An 18,213-nucleotide genomic window follows, 5' to 3' on the forward strand; every position below is an offset into this window, starting at 1 on the left:
GGACACTTATAAGAAAAAGATGCATTTTTGTTCCTCTTACAGTTTCCCCTGGAGAATGATCATATGCACTGTTATGCTTGTCAGGCCTGGATAAAATTACTTGAAGGAATTGATCTGATTTGATGAAAGCAAAAAGTCAGGGGAGGAGAGGGGAGGGAAGGGGCTGCTAGCTACTATTCATATCTTCAACTGTCCTTGTCAAGTCTTCAAAACAGTTCCTTTTTATGCAAGGAGATAAATTATACTCTTGGTTGTTGTCAATGGACAGAAAACGAGGAAAACTATAGAAAATATGATAGCTCTCTCATTTATGGATATACTGTATGATGAAAAGTCTTTGCTAAAGGAAAGGAATTTTATTTCATCCTCTAACCTAGAATGAAGACCAAGACACACACACATATACATACAAAATACATATACACACAAAATACAAGCATATTTTTAGATGTGTGTATGTGTTTCACTATTCATGTTATAAAAAAATCCATGAATAATAGTAAATTAAGGTAAAATAAAATAAAAAAAAAACTTAAAATTTTCTCTCATTAGATAAGATTAATTATCTTGTAAAAGAAAAATTCAACTAAAGTCTATTAACCTTTTGAAAGGAAACAAGCTAAGACAATGTAAAATTGTTTAAAGAAATTAATTGAATTAATACAAAAAAATAAATTCCACTGTGAAATAGATTCAATCAGATGATTATAAAGACTAAAAATAAAATCTATTTTTTTATCTGAAATTGTTACTCAGTAAATAGTTGGTAGTCCTTCCACGCACTGCATACATTTAAAGCATCACAGATAACAAGAACTGTTAAGTCCAAGCTAGCTCCCTGGATGTGTTGGGATCAGTCAGAGTCAGGATAAATTAAAATCCTTGATCTTTTGGGGGAGAAGTGAAGGAGACAGACAAACTTCCACAAGACATCAACTTCTCTCCTCCTCATCCTGCCACAAGGTGAAGTCTGGTCTCTCTCACCCCACCCTCTAATCCTTGCCTACCATTATCTTAATATCAAATATTGAGCAAGTTTGCACCAAACAGTGAGAAGAGCCATTTTTCCAAACATGTGCTAATAGAGTCATTGTCTCATGTCAAATAGGTAATTAACCTTAAGTGCTCAATTGTCTGATTCAAGTACACCTTTTCATAGTTTCAGCCCTTTACCCAGAACTGCTATTAGACATTTTCAATAAATGAAAGGCATGATCCCAGAAACTAAAATTCTAGACATTATGCAAGAAGTATCAGTAAAAATGATGAAAAAGTACTGACATAAATAATAAATATGTCATAGGGAATCAAAAGCACAATTTTAAAAATGGCTTTATTACCACACACTAAAATTATTTCTTAATGTGTAATCATAATCTCTTTGAACAGAATTATTGTCCTAAATTTTAAACAAAAATAGTTACTAATAATATGATCAACTGTTTAATATTTCTAAAATCAGTTCACAGTAATTTGAATGAAAACTATAAAGAAACATGTTTCAAAGGGTAAATGCCCTACACTATCTCAATTTGGATGACTAATATGAATTGTTATATTACTCCTAGCATAATTTTTTTTCATGATTTACCTTGTTTTAGTATTTCTAACAATTTATTGCATTGCAGCATTAAATAGAATACCAGGCAAATTATTAGAACTACAAATTTATTAGTATTAACTCCATCTAAATTCACTTACAAATAAATACTATGCATTTAAAATTTCATGGGCTAGCTACATAATACTTTTAGTCAAAATGAGAGTCAACTTATCTAAAAAAATGGATATTGGGTTGATTTTTATCATGAATGTTTCCTCATTTTCCTTTCTTGCATGTCAGAATTTTTACACTTTAAGTTACTAATATCAGAAAATTAAAATTCCTAATTTATTTTGATCAAAATAGCTTTGAAATTCATTTCAAAATTTCAAATGTTTGTCAGATGATATATAAAGACATACCTCTGTTTCTGCCTGTTGATCTTCATATTTATGGATTTGCTCTCTTAAGTGGATATATTCATCAAATAATTCTTTATTTCTTTCTTCTGTCACACAATCTTGTTTTTCAACGTCAGCATAAAGAATCATGGAGTGCTCCCCAAACTGCACTCTAGCACCATTTGATACCACTTCTATGAAGCCCTTTTTGTTTTGGGCATCTCCAGATAGTTTTTGAAGCAACTTAATTTCCCTTTGGATTTGAGTTAAGCTTTCTTGCATGGAATCTTCTTTGAGAAATGATCTCTTCAATTTTTCCTTTTGTATTTCATGTTTGTGTTCAAGTTCCTCTACTTTATTCATGGTCTGGATTAATTCTCTCTTTGCGGTTTTTAAAATAAATATCTTTTTTCTGAGGGAATTATATAGTTGGTGTAATTCATTTTCATTTTTAAAAAACTGAAGTGATAGCATGCCAATCTCATATATTTCTTGGTGCTTTAAAAGAAGCAATTCATCTTGTTTTCCCTGAAGATTTAGTTTTGATACCTGATGTTCCTGATCAAGTATAGCTGAACTTGCACAGGAAGAGTAATTAATTTCTGTCTGTTGTTTTTCTCTGTTTTGTTTTTCACTTTCCAAACTAGAGTTCAGTATTGCATTTGGAAAAAAAATTGCAAGTAATTGTGTTATATAGTCTTGAAAGATTACAAAAAATGGATAAAAGTTTAAAATAGTCAAAAGGAAATTTTGCAGTGAATTTTGTGAGGGAAACAACTTTTAATTTTCAGGATTCCTTTTTTTATTAAATATTTTTTCATATTTCATTGTATTTTTAAATAAGTTTTTATTTTCAAAATACATGCAAAGATATTGTAACATTTATCTACACAAAACCTTGTTTCTGAATTTTTTTCTCCCTTCTGTTCCCCCACTCCTGCTCTTAGACATGAGCAATTATTCTGTACATATTTCCATATTTATCATGCTGCACAAGAAAAATAAGATCAAAAAGGGAAAAAATGAGAAAAACAAAAAAGCAAACAAAACAACAACAAAAAAGGTAATACTATGTTCAGATCTACATTCAGTCCCCACAGTCCTCTTTTTGGATGCAGATGGCTCTTTCCATTACAAGTCTCCTGGAATTGACCTGAATCACGTCATATTGTTGAAAAGATTCAAATCCATCGATTTTTTTTTTTTTACCTTTAAGATATCCACCAGTATTTTAAGTCCAATAGTCTACACATCTGCTTACAGGCTGCTTTTACAACTATGCTTAGGATTTGAAGATGTAAACTGCATGCTAAATGGAGGTACCTGAAACACTGAGGAGTCAACAATCCTGCTTGTACTATTCATACTGAAAAAAAAAAAATTCTCTGAAATGTGAATCAGAATTTGAAATGATTTTCAGTAAAAACTAAGGAGACCAATTTTCATTACAAACATATTATGCTGTTCTTATTTTTGACTTATTTTCAGTATTTCACAACCTGCATGATAGAGGTATCAAGACACTGTTTTCATAAATTTCAAGGATGAATGAGAAAAATAATAACAAATAAGGAGTGTAACTTCCAACAATGTTAAATTAGAATCATATGGAATGATTGTCCTATTGAAAATAGGACAGGTTATATTGTGACTGAAAAATCATTCTCAAATACTCCTATAGGAAATTCAAGAAAGATTCTGCATGCTGTTTATAAGCTATTATAGTATATCACAGAACTCTCAATGGAGTCAGCCATTATTAGTAAACAAGCATTCATTAAGTGCTTCTTGTGTGTCGAGTACTGTGCTAAGCATTGAGGATATAAACAAAGTCAAAAACACCAATCCTGTCCTCAAGGTGCTTATGTTCTAAATGGGTAAAACAATATGTAAATAAAATACATGAAAGCAAGGTACATATTGAATTTCTGGGAGGCAATATCAGAAAATAAGGCACTTAATTACTAAAGGGACTGAAAATTGACAGTCAATTTCAGAAAAACGGGATAGACTTACATTAAGTGATACAAAATTAAGTGAGCAGAATGAGCACACTGTACATCAATATTGGGTGATGATCATCTATCAATAACTTAGCTCTTTTTAGCAATACAATGATCTAAGATAATCTCAAAAGATTCATAATGAAAAATGCTATCCACATCAAGAGAAAGAACTGATGGAACCTGAATTCACGTCAAAATATACTATTTTCATTTTAGATTTTTCATGCTTTTTCCCCCCATTTAGATTGTTTCTTCTCTCATACCATGACTAATATTGAAATATGTTTAACATGATTACACTTATATAACCTATATCAAATTGCTTACTGTTTTAGGGAGGGGGAAAAAGAAGAGGAAGAGAAAATTTAGAATTGAAAATGTTTAAAAAACCAATGTTCAAAGAAGTCTTTACACAGAATAAAGGAAAAATACTCTTAAAAGGAAGAATAGCAGGTAGGCCAGTAGGGCTGGATTTCAGTGTTAGGGAGAAGAGTAAAATGTGAGGAAATTGGAAAAGTAGGAAGAGGCCAGGTCATAAAGGCTTTTGAGTGCCAACAAAAAGAGTTTATATTTGATCTTGGAAGTGATAGGGAAACAATACTACTTAAGGAAGAGAAGGAATGACATCCTAAAATTTATGATTTTGGAAAATCACTTTGGCAGCTTTGAAGAATGGATTGGTGTATGGAAGACCTTCATTCAGAGAAAGAAAGAGGAGGGCAAGTGCAATAATATAAGCAAGAGGCAATGAATGCCTGCATTTTACTAAAGATTGTTAGTAGACAGAAATGGACTCCATGAAAGATGCTACAAAGGCAGAAAATTTGTCATTAGATTGAATGTGAGGAGTAAAAAGGAGGAGTTAAAGATAAGGAAGGTGGTGTCATTGATAATAGGGTCATTCAATTTTAATGTATTTAACATCTACTGGTCATCCTGCCATCTAGGGGAGGGGGTGGGGGGTAAGAGATGAAAAATTGGAACACGAGGTTTGGCAATTGTTAACGCTGTAAAGTTATCCATGCATATAACCTGTAAATAAAAGGCTATTAAAAAAAAAAAAAGATAATAGGGTCATTCAGAAGAGGACAGGGCTTAGAAAGAAAGATAATTCTGTCAAGGTCAAGATGCATATGGCACATCCCCTTTGAGATATCCAGAAAAAAAAAATAGTGATGTATGGAAGGAGCTCAAGAGAGAGACTAGGGCTGAATATTTATCACCGTGGAAATCATTCCTCCATAAGGGTGTTAAGGGAACTCATGAGGAGCCGATGAGATCACCGAGAGAAACAATACCATTTCCAAGGTTGTAAGCTCTGTGACAGCTCAGGCCATATCATATTCTTCTCTTATCTGCCCTAAAGTTTCACAAAGTATTTTGCATAGAGAAGGGGACTAAGACATTTACTGAGGAATTTGAATAAGCAGATATTTATGGCATATCAGAAATAGAAACTACCTTTCTAACCTTATTATACATTACTCCCCTCCTTGCAGTCTACAATCCAGTCAAAGTATCCTACTTTTGGTTCTACACAGGACAACACAGAACTCCATTTCCCAAGGCAACACACTTTTGTAGTGAATATCTTCTCAGCTTGGTTTGTAATGCTGTTTTCCTAATCTCCCTGTCCATTCAAATTTCTTTTTTTTTTTTTTTAACTACTTAGGTACCTTCTTCTATATGTTACTGTTAGTAAGTACTCTGTGCCTTGTTCCCTGCTCCAAATTTCCATGACTCTATTGTATTTACATTTGTATTTATTGAATGTAAACTTCCAGAAGACATTTCATTTTTTGTCTTTGAGTCTTAGTGATTAGAACAGTGCTTGTCACATAGAAGGCACCTGATAAATGTTATGTTGATTAAAGAGAACTATCTATCTGTCCTTCAAAAAATAACATAATGAAGTGACAGTGGGCACTCACTGGAAATTATTCCAAACAGGAAGATGGATCATACCCCATAGAGTAAAAGGTATTAAGGAAGGCTCATTATTGAATTCTTTTAAAGATGTTTCATTTTTAACTTCCTAACCTCAAATATTCTACCACAATGCTTCAATGTAAGAGAAATACTTTCAAGTCTTTATTTAAACTTGAGTTCCATACCTATCTCTATTGAGTTCTCTATCACAGTCCACTTTTTGATGCTTTATTTGGGATTCAGTTTTGCTGCTTTCTGATAAATTTTCCTCTAGTTCCCTCACTGCATTTTTGAAACTCATAACTCTTCTTCTGAGTTGTCCGAGTTGTGCCCGTTGCATTTTTAATTTTACTGATAAGTCATTTGCAAGAATTACATTCTGATCTTCCCAAAGGCAAATAGAATCTGTAGAGAGAAACACAAGTAAATAAATATACTAGGGTTTTAAAATCTGCACAATAGCAGCAGTATAACTAGAATTCAGATTCTCTGGCACTGATAAAATAGTATCCACATATGAATGCTAAGATTATACAAAGATATTATTTTGCCAATAGATTTACCAAAAGATTTACCTCCTTTTGGGCATTGTAGACAGTTGAATAGAATCCCTAAGTTACACACTAATTAAAAAAATATATATGTGAAACCTCAGAATTCCTTACAATAAGAAAAATATATGTGAGAAGTAAACATGCTGATTGTACTGTGAGTGGGATAAATAAGATTAATAAAATAGATTATCTACACATTACAAATATGCTAAATTACTTTAAAGGTAACATAAATGTATTTACCCCAAATAGTTCCATGTAAACACTTCTTATTCTTTAGAGACTTATACTATAAATCTGTATACATCATTCACACAATAACCTTCCTCGTTTATTCATTGATCAGATTTCTGCAAACTTTAACCAAAATACAGCTGAGATACCAGAAGAAAGTGAAAAAAAAAATCACTTGCGCTTTGATGAAAATAACTGCCACAAAACCCAAGCACTTTATTCTTCAGAGAAATATACAACTAAATTTAGAGCTAACTCAGAATTAGAAAAGCGAGTTATATCAAGTTACAGATTTAACATATTTAATTATCTAGTTGTCTTTGGTAAATTTCAATTCTTCAAATATTTCAGTGGCACCAAGGATGTTGGGGAAGAACAGGGCTGTTATGGTACTCTGATTGTAATGGATGGTGAAGCCGACAGTAAGGGAAATCTCAGATCCAAGATTCAAAGCAAAAGAAGAAATTGGCACAGAGAAGTTAGAGGACTTGTTGAGATTCACAGGTAGTAGGTAGATAAGGCAGAATTTGTAACTAGTTATTTGTGAAATCATGTCTAGTATACTATCTTATATAAGATGCTTACATATATGCTTATATAATATGCTTATATACATGCTTACATAATAATGCTGACAGAAGAACTGTAAAAAAAAACTAGGCAGAAAATTTACAAGGTTCTTCCTGTTTTTGGTCACTTAAGAGATTAAGAGAAATATTCTGCTATTCTTTTCATGAAAGAGATCACTTTATTCATCTAGTAATGTCAATCTCTTTAATGTTTTTTTTATTATCAATCAAATAAAATTCATACACCTTATCCTAGTATTCAATATGCATAACTCACATTAAGTTAAGTTATAGCACATATTGATTTAAAATATAACTTTCCCAAAATTATCCTGTGAAGTAAGATATTTTAGAGATCAATAAAATGAAGTTCCAAGATTAAGGAATTTGCCTATAGACGCAAAGCGACTTTCTCTGAAATTTTAATACATTACTTTTTGGTATTTACTTCTTTTGACTATAAAACTTTATTTTCACTGACATTTTACTGCCTCCTTGCTTAGAATTCCCATGTTTCAAATGTTCATTCCAGTCCTTTAATTTCCCGTGACCTACTGAATTCATATCTATCCTTTAAAATGCAATACAAATGCTTCATTCAAAAAGTTTTTTTTATTCTTGATAGCTGATGTTCTTTCACACTTTATATGTCAAATAGCAATATGACTGTACTCTTTGTTTACTTATATTATTTATTAAGTATTTATTTTTTTCTTATTACAATTTTCTACATAGGCTGTATTACCCTAGGAGACTGCACACTCAATGAAGACAAGAATTTTTATATTTGGCAACCATTAGATTCTTGATTCTTCCTGCATTGAAACGAGTAGTAGGTTGTCCTTGAGAACTTTTGTGGCTAAAAATCACCACTCTACAGCCAATGTAACCCTTTTTAGCCTAGCAAGGTCTGTCAGAAATTAAACTCTGTCAGATCCTCCAAGAACCCACAGTCACTTCTGTTCTATTATGGGTCAATGGAATAGGACTTCAGTGGTATTGTCTTGGTTATAAACATATATTTGATTTCTGTTTGACACTGATATTTTGTTAGAAAATTTAAAAATATTCTTTCACTGAACATAACTTGAGGGAAACAAATCATAATCCTCTGTACCTGTGTCTTGTGCCTGACTGGGGTCATCAAGAGTATCTGTAATCATTTCTACTTCATCCTATAAAATACATAAAAATAGTGTCAAATAATAAACTTAATGTAAAATTATTGTAAAATAAACTTTAAAGCTATAACAATGAATAACCTTTGTGTCACTTGACTATCAGATTTTCCCCACACTTTTATCTCATAGCATTCTCACAACAATTTTGTGAGAAAAGCACTAGTTATAATTATTTTACAAATGAGGAAATAAGATATGAGATGTTAGGTGATTTGTTCAGAATCACACAGTTAGCTAAGAGCCCAAGAATAGATTCAACCTTCCGTTTTCTTGATTATTCACTAGGCCACATGCCTATCTAGAAGCTGATTTAGCAATCTTATGAAAATTATCACAAATACAACATCTCTTACAAATAGTAAATAGTCTTCATTTTATTTATGGGGGCAGGGAGCAAATGAAAGAAAAACCAGCAACCTAAGTAGTTTTCTGGCATTCACAATGGCTGCATTTCACAAGAAGACTATTTCTATAAGTATCCATTTTGTGATGAATAATCCTGTGTTTCATAATGGAGAAAAGGGGTCCTTTCTGTTCATGAAAAATTGTTATTATTTTCTAAATTAATTTACATTTTTAGAAGTTTTTACATTACCTTATTTTTTTTCATTTACTGTTTTCTTTGCAAACCTAAAAGGCAAAAAAATTATTTAAAAAAAAGCACATAAGTAAAAATATGGAAGTATGTTATCAATGTAATTATTTGATTAATGCATACTTATTTCAAAATCATATGCTTTTTCATATTTCTACTCAGTAAGATAAAGAATATTACACTATTTATTCTTATAGTCATAACATAATAAATGGTCATCTTTGCCTCTTGAAAAGTTTTTAAGAGAAATTTTAAAAATTCTGAATTAACATCTAAATTGTTTCCCATTAAGGAAAAAGTTAAGAGATTACTTTGAAAATAATTATCAACCAAAATATAATAACTTGTAAATCAGTTATTTATTTTTTTTAATTGTTCATGTCCCAAACTGCTTGTTAGTAAGATTCTAAAATGAGAATACTATTGTGATTGTTAGAATTGAGTCATCAACAAATATTAAATTATGTTTCACTGGATTCTAAGTTTTAGAAAATATTAACCATGGTAACCAATATAATCATACTTTTTTGGTAATTCAAGTTTTATGTACCTTGTATTTATTATAATGCAAGCTGCAAGAGGTCAGGGACTATCTTACTAACTTTTATTTTTCCTAGAACCTAGAATAAGACTCTTCACATTGCATATGACTAATATTTTTAAAACAAGTTTACCAGAAAATTAGATGGACTCTTTCTGGAAGAAAGCATGCAGAAATTACTTTGATCAAATGACAAAGCCATGATATTCCTCTTTAGAGAAAGTACTAATGTTGATGAGATAATACATAAATTCTCTGAAGTAGTAAATTATGAAAATTAAATATGATTAAACAGAACAACAAATTTCAGAGTCAGAAATTCTAAGAAACAATGATTGGCTCTTTCTAGGTATTAAAAAAACAACAACAACAAGATATGTCCTGCAAATAAAGAGGAAGAAAAAAGGAGTTTGAAATAAGTAAAATATCGTGAAGTATAGTGGAAGAAAATGGATTCTCTCTCACTTCTCAGGGGCTTAAGTCAACTATTATATTAATGGCAATGATAAGTTAAATTCAGTATGTGTTGTTTCCCATCCATATTCCCCTTGTTTTTCTCTGTATCTACTGTGTAAGTAGTTCCAGAAGTCTAGAAGTATTATGTCTTTCAGTAAAGACTGAATATGCAATAAAAGCAATCATTAGCAGAATCCTTTGCTGCATGGTGCATAATATATTTATTGGGTGAACAGTGATAGTTCATCTTTCTATAGCAATTTACAAAGAACTTGCCTTACAACAATACTGCTAATACCCAAGTATTATCATCCCCATTTTACAAATGTGTAAATTATGTCCTAGGTTCCACTGCTAATATTGGCCTTGTGGTATAAAGCAAAGTGGACTCAACCTGGATTTCATAATTTGGTTCTTCCTCTTTTTGCCAGTTTCACTGTGGGTAAACCACTTATCTCCTCATCTTAAAAGTAAGGAGGCTGGACTACACGACCCCTACAGTGCTTTTCAGTTCTCAATCTATGATAGAGCATTAGGAGACTGGGAACATGAGCCTTAAATCTTCTCACTCCAAGAGTGGGATTATTACTAATGCTTGGGTATGTATGGTGAAAACCACTTTTCATAGACCAGTGCCAATCCTGCTGTTTCCTGTCACCAAAATGACAGTGGCAAGTAATGTGGTATGCATAGAAAAGGGGAGTCTGGGACCCCTAGCTTTACCACTCCCCTAGCTTTACCAGTAATAATTAGCTTTCCTGGCATTCCTGCAGTGAAATTCTCACATCAACAGAATACTTAGAAAGAACATTCAACTAGCAGAACAAAAAAAATCAGGACAACAGTCTTCTAGAATGAGAAAAAGCACACATTGCTAATATTTTTTTTTTATGAGCTAGTCCAGTAGTCCTTAATTCATCAGGATCTGTCTCACTTAAAGTTCTGTTATCACCACTACAGAGTAGGATACCAGATGAAGAATTCACTTTTTCACAAGTCGTACTAGAATCCTTGGAAATCCATTTCTCATCTTCAGGCTTTTTTACATTTTTCCTATCCCTGACATTGAAACTCAGTGCCTAGAACAGTGCTTGTCACAAGGAAGTCACTTGATAAATCTATGTTGTAAAGACAACTAACTATTTATCCTTCAAAAATAACAAAATGAAGTGACATTGGGTACTCACTGGAAATTATTCCAAACAGGAAGAGGGATCATACCCCATAGAGTAAAAGGGATTAGGGAAGGCTCATTCTAATACTTTTAAAGATTTTTCATTTTTGCCTTCTTAACCTCAAATTCTCTGTCACAATGCTTCAATGAAAGAGAAATGCTTTCAAGTCTTTATTTAAACTTGTGAGTTTCAGACCTGGGTCCATAGATGAGTTCTCCATCATATTCTACTTTTTGATGCTTTAGTCGAGATTCAGTTTTTCTGCTTTTTAAGAATTTTTCCTGTAGTCCCCTAATTGTGTTTCTTAAATGCATAGCATTTCTTGTCCATTGTGACTTTTTAGTTTTTACTGGTAAGTCACTTGCAAGAACTGCATTATTATCTTCCCAAAGGCAAGTAGAACCTATAGAGGGAAACACAAGTAAATAAATATATTAGGATTTTAAAATCTGCACAATAGTAGCAGTATAACTAAAATTCGGATTCTCTGGCACTAATAAAATAGTATCCACATATGAATTCTAAAACATAAAAAAATGCTATTTTGCAAAAGATTTAAATTAAATTTTAAATTACCTACTTTCTTTTGGGTATTGTAGACAGTTAAAGAGAATCTCTTAAATTACACATTAATTTTTTTAAAAAGTTATTTGAAACCTCAGAATTCCTCAGCATCTAAGAAAAATATATGTGAAAAGTAAATATGCTGATGTGTACTGTGAGTGGGACAAATAAGATTAATAAAATAGATTAGTACATTATAAATATGCTAAATTACTTTAAAAGTAAAATAAATGTATTTTACCCCAAATAGTTCCATGTAAACACTTTTTATTCTTTAGAAGCTTATAATGTAAATTGGGTCACAGCATTTATACAATAGCTTTCTTCCTCATTTATTCATTGGTTAGACTTCTGGTATTTTTAACCAAAATATAGCTGACACCAAAAAAAAGTGAAAAAAAATCACTTGTGCTTCAAGAAAAATAATTGCCAAAAAATCCAGGCATTTTATTTTTCAGAGAGATACATAACTAAATTTAGAACTTGCCCAGAATTAGAAAAGTGATTTATATAAAGTTATAGATTGAACACACTTGGTTATCTGGTTTTCTTTCACAACTTTCAATTCTTCATATATTACAGTGTTAAACAGAATTGAAGCACCAAGGATGTGGAGGAGAACAGGGCTGTTCATGGATACTGATTGTAATGGGGGGTGAAGTTGATAGAAAGGGAAATCTGAGATCCAAGTTTCAAAGCAAAAGAAGATACCAAAACAGAGAAGTTAGAGGACTTGCTGAAATTCACATTAGTAGGTAGATAAGACAGAATTTGTAACTAATTATTTGTGACATCATGTCCAGTACACTACTGTATAGGCCATGTGACAGAAGAATTAGAAAAATTATAAAAAGAATTATAAAAAAATTTATAAGTTTCTTCCTATTTTTGATCACTTCATGATTCACTTTTCATGAAAGAGATCACTTTATTCATTTAGTTAATGCTAATCTCTTTTTTTCTATTATCAACCATCTAAAATTCATACACTTTATCCTACCATTCAATATATATAACTCACATTTACTAATATAGCATATATAGGCTTAAAAATAACCCTCTCAAAATTATTCTCTGAAGTAAAATATTTTAGAGATTAATAAAAATGAAGCTCTAAGATTAAGTGATTTGCCTATAGACACAAAGCTACTTCCTTTGCAATTTTAATACCTTACTTTTTGGTATTTACTTCTTTTGTCTATATACTGTCCAGTAAACCTGGATTTTCACTCTCATTTTACTGCCTCCTTGCTCACAATGTCCATGTTTCAAACATTCATTCCAGTCCTCTAAGTACCCATGATCTACTGAATTCATATCCATCCTTTAAATGCAACACAAATGCTATCTTCAAAAAAAGTGGTTTTTTATTCATGATAGCTGATGTTTTTCATACTTTTATACCTCAAATAGCCATTTACACTATATTTACTTATCATATAATTTATTAAGTATTTTTGTATTTTTTCTAATACAGTTATCTTCTTAGATTCTATCCCCCTAGTAGATTGCACACTCAATGAGGACAAGAACTGTGTCTTACCTAAAATTTGTGTATTTGGCACAAACTAGGTTCTTAATTCTTCCTGCATTGAAACAAGTAGGAGGTCATCCTTGAGAAATCACCACTCTTTTTAGTTTGGCAAACTCTTTCAGAGATTAGACTCTGTCAGATCCTCCAAGAACCAAAAATCATTTGTATTCTACTATGGGTCAATGGAATAAGATTTCAGTGATATTTTCTTGGCTATAAACACATATTTGATTCCTGTTTAACATTGATTCCTGCTGTTAGAAAATTTAAAAATATTCTTATCCTGAACATAATTTGAGGGAGACAAATCATAATCCTCTGTACCTCTGTTGTATGACTGAGTGAGGTCATCAAGAGTATCCGTAACCATCTCTACTTCATCCTATAAAATACATAAAAGTATTGTAAAATAATAAACTCAATGTAAAATTATTGTAAAATAAACTTTAAAGGAAAAACAATGGATAACATTTATATAGCACTTTAAGATTTTCACAAGTTATCTCTTATACATTATCTCATAGAATTCTCAAGAATTCTCACAACAATTTTTATGAGAAAAACACTACTCATAATTATTTTACAATTGAGAAAATGCTTGGTAAAACCAATGGCCTTGCCCAGAGTAACATAGATTCAAGTGCTGCTGATAACACATACCAGCTAAGTCTAATTGAATGACTTTGGCTGTCTATCCTATTATATCTTCAGTTTTTATTGTGAAAGGATAATTTTCACAATTTCACAATAATTTCAGAATAAGACAGACATGTGAAGGTACAGATGAGCCAAAAGACTCTAATCATGTAATTTAACTTCCTTGAGCCTAATCTTTTCTCATTCATAAGATAAGGGGGTTTACTCCATTACAGTCAATGCTTCTTCCAAAATAAAATTCAGTGAATGAACTGTGCTGGTTTGATAGTATCTAAAGCAGTCAGTTCCACAAATATATCACAAGTCAGTGTTTTGCCATTGTTTTTCCATCTTTTCTCTCATTTTACATTATTTCTAAGTGCTAAAATGATAGGTACCTACACCAAATGAAAATATATTTTGAAAAAACAACTAAAAGCAAGAAGATGAGCACTGAATTTTTTAAGTTAGAAGATCTAGGTTTAAGTCCCAAATCCATAATTTATTAGTTGTGGAACAAATAGAAAAATACTCTATATGTCCTTTTGAAAACTGATATTTAGTGATTAATTAGAAAAATTGTGTTTCTTTTTCTTTTGAAATGCAAAAAATGGAATGATTTTATTACAATCAGTAAAGATGAACTAGCAGATCACCTTAAGTATTAGTTTAATTAGATGCATTTGTTAGAAATTTCCCAAGTTAACTTATGTTTTCAGTATTTTAAGACACAACACCTTACATTTGGCTATGAAAATAAAAATGTTCATAGAAAGTAAAATTCTTTCAAATGTCAAACATTACAAGGATTTGCATAAAACAGAATCTGAATTCATTGCATTTCTTTTAAGTCTGTGTCCTAATTATCTTTAGGCTTATCCTTGTTCTTTTGGCTATCTAGTCTAATATTCCAATTTGTATATCTGATTTAGAAAATTCTTTGTTTACATGCCAAATACTTTGGAAATTGATGGAGTAATTTAGATGACCAAAATAAAAACTATAATAAAGAGTTTCTGGATAATTTTCTTAATGCATCTTTCAATGTACATTGTACAAATAGCAAGCATTTGAACATAGCATTTTCATCATATAAAAAATCAATTCCACTGGAGGATTGATGAAGAGGAAAAATAAATAGAATGTAGAAAAATAAATGCCAAGAGGTGAATCTACCCCCTTTTTGTAGTGCCACTTGACCCTTTCAGTCAGAACCATTAACCCTGGCTGAAAATTGTAGAAAGGCAAATTATAGCTCAACTTAAGAAAACATTCCTAACAATTAGAACCATTCAAATATAAAGTTGAGTATTTTACTGGGTAGGAACTTTTCAGTCACAGCAAGTTTTCAACTAGTTTGGGAGGGATACTGCAGAGAAGATTAACTATTCGGGATAAAGATAAATTAGATTAACACTGATCATCAATGCTAAGATTTTATTATTATGGCATGCTTTAATGCCACATATTAACATTTATATACATTGATATTTTTCTAAAATCATATACATTTCTAGATATTGCCATTCCTGGTTATTATCTTGCCATTGGTGAATAAATTTTAGTCTGTTTGCAAGAAAGAAATCAGGACTAAGACGCACTTTCACATGAATCCATATCTATGGTAACTCTGTTATTACAATTATTTTGCCTAATAAGGGGATGATGATCATATAATCAAGTAGTTTAAGGCAGCTTCCTTATCCTGTTAGAAATGTGTAAAAAAAGACCAGCATCTATACTGTCAAGGGACTTCTCTTCATTCTATTATCATCTAACAAGGTTTGAAGTTTTGTTGTCAGTCCTCCTACCCCCAAAGAAAATTTCAACTCCATAAATAAGACAAAAATACATTTCAAAATACAGTAAGTTCCAAAAAACACTTACACAAAAATTAGTATAAATGATATGTTTACTGAAATGAAATATCAGAAATTTCAATATCATTCTTCCATACCTGTTCCTGGTCTCTTTTATCAGAAGTTTCTTGGTTTCTATCTGATGATCCTTTAAATTCCAATTTTCGTTTCAAGTCTAAATTGATATTTAAATGGAAATTTATTTTATTTAGAATTACTTTTCTTATATGAATAAGGTCCCTCCCCTATTTTGAGTGAAGATATATAATGTAAGACATTTCTATCTTGCTAATTATGCATTTAGCTGATTCTTTTGTAATTTCAATACACTGCTACATTTTATGTTTTTGTGAGATGTTTATTTTATAGGAGCAAAAGACTGATTTACATATTCAATCTAGCTGAAACCATTAGATTTGAAAAGTAAAGATAAACAGATAAACAAATCTATGCCTGATTTATTAGTTAGACAAGCAAGTAAGCAATAAATTGGGTCAATGGACTTTCTTGATAATCAAAGACCAAGAGGTACTGATTACTGACCTTAATATAGTTTTGTGATACAGAAGAAAGGAGTTGGGGAGATGGAAAACAATGAGATTCCTTAAAGAGGGAATAGCATCATCAGGATGGGAACAACATGATAGTAATTGAGAAGGAAGGAAGACCTTCCTTCTGTTATGTGACTAAGAAAGGTTCACTGTTTGAGTCCATCTCCAAGATCAGAGATATTGGACAAGATTTCTTTCAATTACAAGTCAAATATCCTTGAAGAATAGCTTTGTAGTATGAAAGTCCTAGACCATAATGCACCTTCAAGGATAACAGATTTCCTTACACAAGAAAAGAAACATAATTAATAAGAGAACTGGATTTCTAAAGTTAATTCATGATAGGACAGATGAATTTCTGAACAAAGTTCAGAGACAAAAAAAAAAGTCATGACAGGCAGAAAGAGGATAAAAAATACAGAAAGAACAGAATATAAATCTGGTCAGGACTGTCTCAAAGAAATAGGGAAATAAAGTAAATGAGATCTGATTCCTTCAGTAAATCTATAAACTAATTTAATAAGTCAAGGAATTAAGTAATTAAGATACATGGTTAATATTCCAGAAGTTAATTTGAAATTCATTTTAAAAATTAGTTACCAGAGAGCTAGATGATAAGATGGAAACTGATTCAGTGATGAAAAGATTAATGGAACTTTTTGAAAATTATGTGTGTCAAGGAAGTTAGCTATAAATAATCCAAAATAACAGAAAAAATCATTTATATATGGATTTTATATGGGAATATTCAAACTGAAAGGTTTTAGGGTTCTGAAAAAAAAAGTCACAATTAGGACACAAGCTTAAACTAGCCCCTTTAAGTATTTGTGTAAGATGTTACACTGGCAGAGGAGAAAATCAAAACACCTGTAGAAAGGCACCTTCTAGATCCTTTGAGAGTATTCACCACAGGGAGTGAATTTTATCATCACACGAATTTATCATTTATTTTGCTTACCTATATTAATAATAATTGTAATGTAACAATTTGTAACAATGGGAATAACAATTGGAATCTAACAAATTATCTACTTATAACAAATGCAGAATGTTAACCATACCTTTCTTAAGTTCTTTACCTTCCTCTTTTTTTTTTTGTACAGATGGTTCACAAAGCTTTTGGAGGACTGGTTTTTCTAAGAGAACTCCAACCTTACAATCAGTGTCAGGTATACTTCCAGCTTCAGTTGCTTCACCTTCTTTTAATAGAATCTTTCCAAACTCTGTGGATCTTAACTGATTTTTAGTCACTGACAGGAATTTACAAGGATAATTCCTTTGAAACTTCAAATACTTGGAACTTTTGTGACTCTAATTTTTAAAAATATGAACTACTTTCATCAAGTATAAGATTTCTTTTCAAAATAATCTTACTTTTTGAAGATTAGTCCTTAACTTGAAATATGTATTACTAATTTAGTCAACAAGCAACAGTTTATAAGTATAAGTATTCTCTTTTAAAATATGACAAGACTACATTCATATTAGTTACAAGAAGTGCAAATAAAGAACGATGATGGATGAAAACGATTGACCATACCAGAATGTACAATAAACACTTAATTTAGAGGTCTGTCCATCTTTTATTTAATTATGGCACTCTACGCTATTGTCCAATAAGTAAACAGTAAATGCAATTAAAAACTTTATATAAACCACATAGTTATCACAGAACCAAAGAACTAGAAAGAAATGTTCTGAACACATTCACTTTGGTGCGTATTTGTTGAATAAATAGTTTTCCTTCTTTTCTATACCTACATTATCTATTGACAAACTTCTGTATCTGTATGTTAACCTATTTTAAAATTTCTTGATCCATTCCAGAAAGAATGTCTATAAATGACATCTAAGGAATGATGTAAAAAACAACTTTCAATTTTAT

At 31.1% G+C, this 18,213-nt stretch overlaps 1 protein-coding gene across 1 annotated transcript in view; it reads right to left on the bottom strand.

The window, feature by feature from the left end:
- LOC100923451 (ankyrin repeat domain-containing protein 7-like) overlaps positions 1–18,213 on the bottom strand; it is an 87,928-nt gene that overhangs the window by 11,529 nt on the left and 58,186 nt on the right. The window contains exons 12-17 of the mRNA XM_012551724.3: positions 15,876–15,952; positions 13,607–13,664; positions 11,380–11,587; positions 9,013–9,047; positions 8,354–8,411; positions 6,065–6,284 (exon numbers count right to left, since the gene is read on the bottom strand). Coding sequence (XP_012407178.1) covers positions 9,014–9,047; positions 11,380–11,587; positions 13,607–13,664; positions 15,876–15,952 — 377 coding nt within the window. The 3' untranslated portion in view covers positions 6,065–6,284; positions 8,354–8,411; position 9,013. The remainder of the gene's footprint in view (positions 1–6,064; positions 6,285–8,353; positions 8,412–9,012; positions 9,048–11,379; positions 11,588–13,606; positions 13,665–15,875; positions 15,953–18,213) is intronic.

This window comes from Sarcophilus harrisii, chromosome 5, assembly GCF_902635505.1.
Source record: "Sarcophilus harrisii chromosome 5, mSarHar1.11, whole genome shotgun sequence".
NCBI classification, from domain to species: domain Eukaryota; kingdom Metazoa; phylum Chordata; class Mammalia; order Dasyuromorphia; family Dasyuridae; genus Sarcophilus; species Sarcophilus harrisii.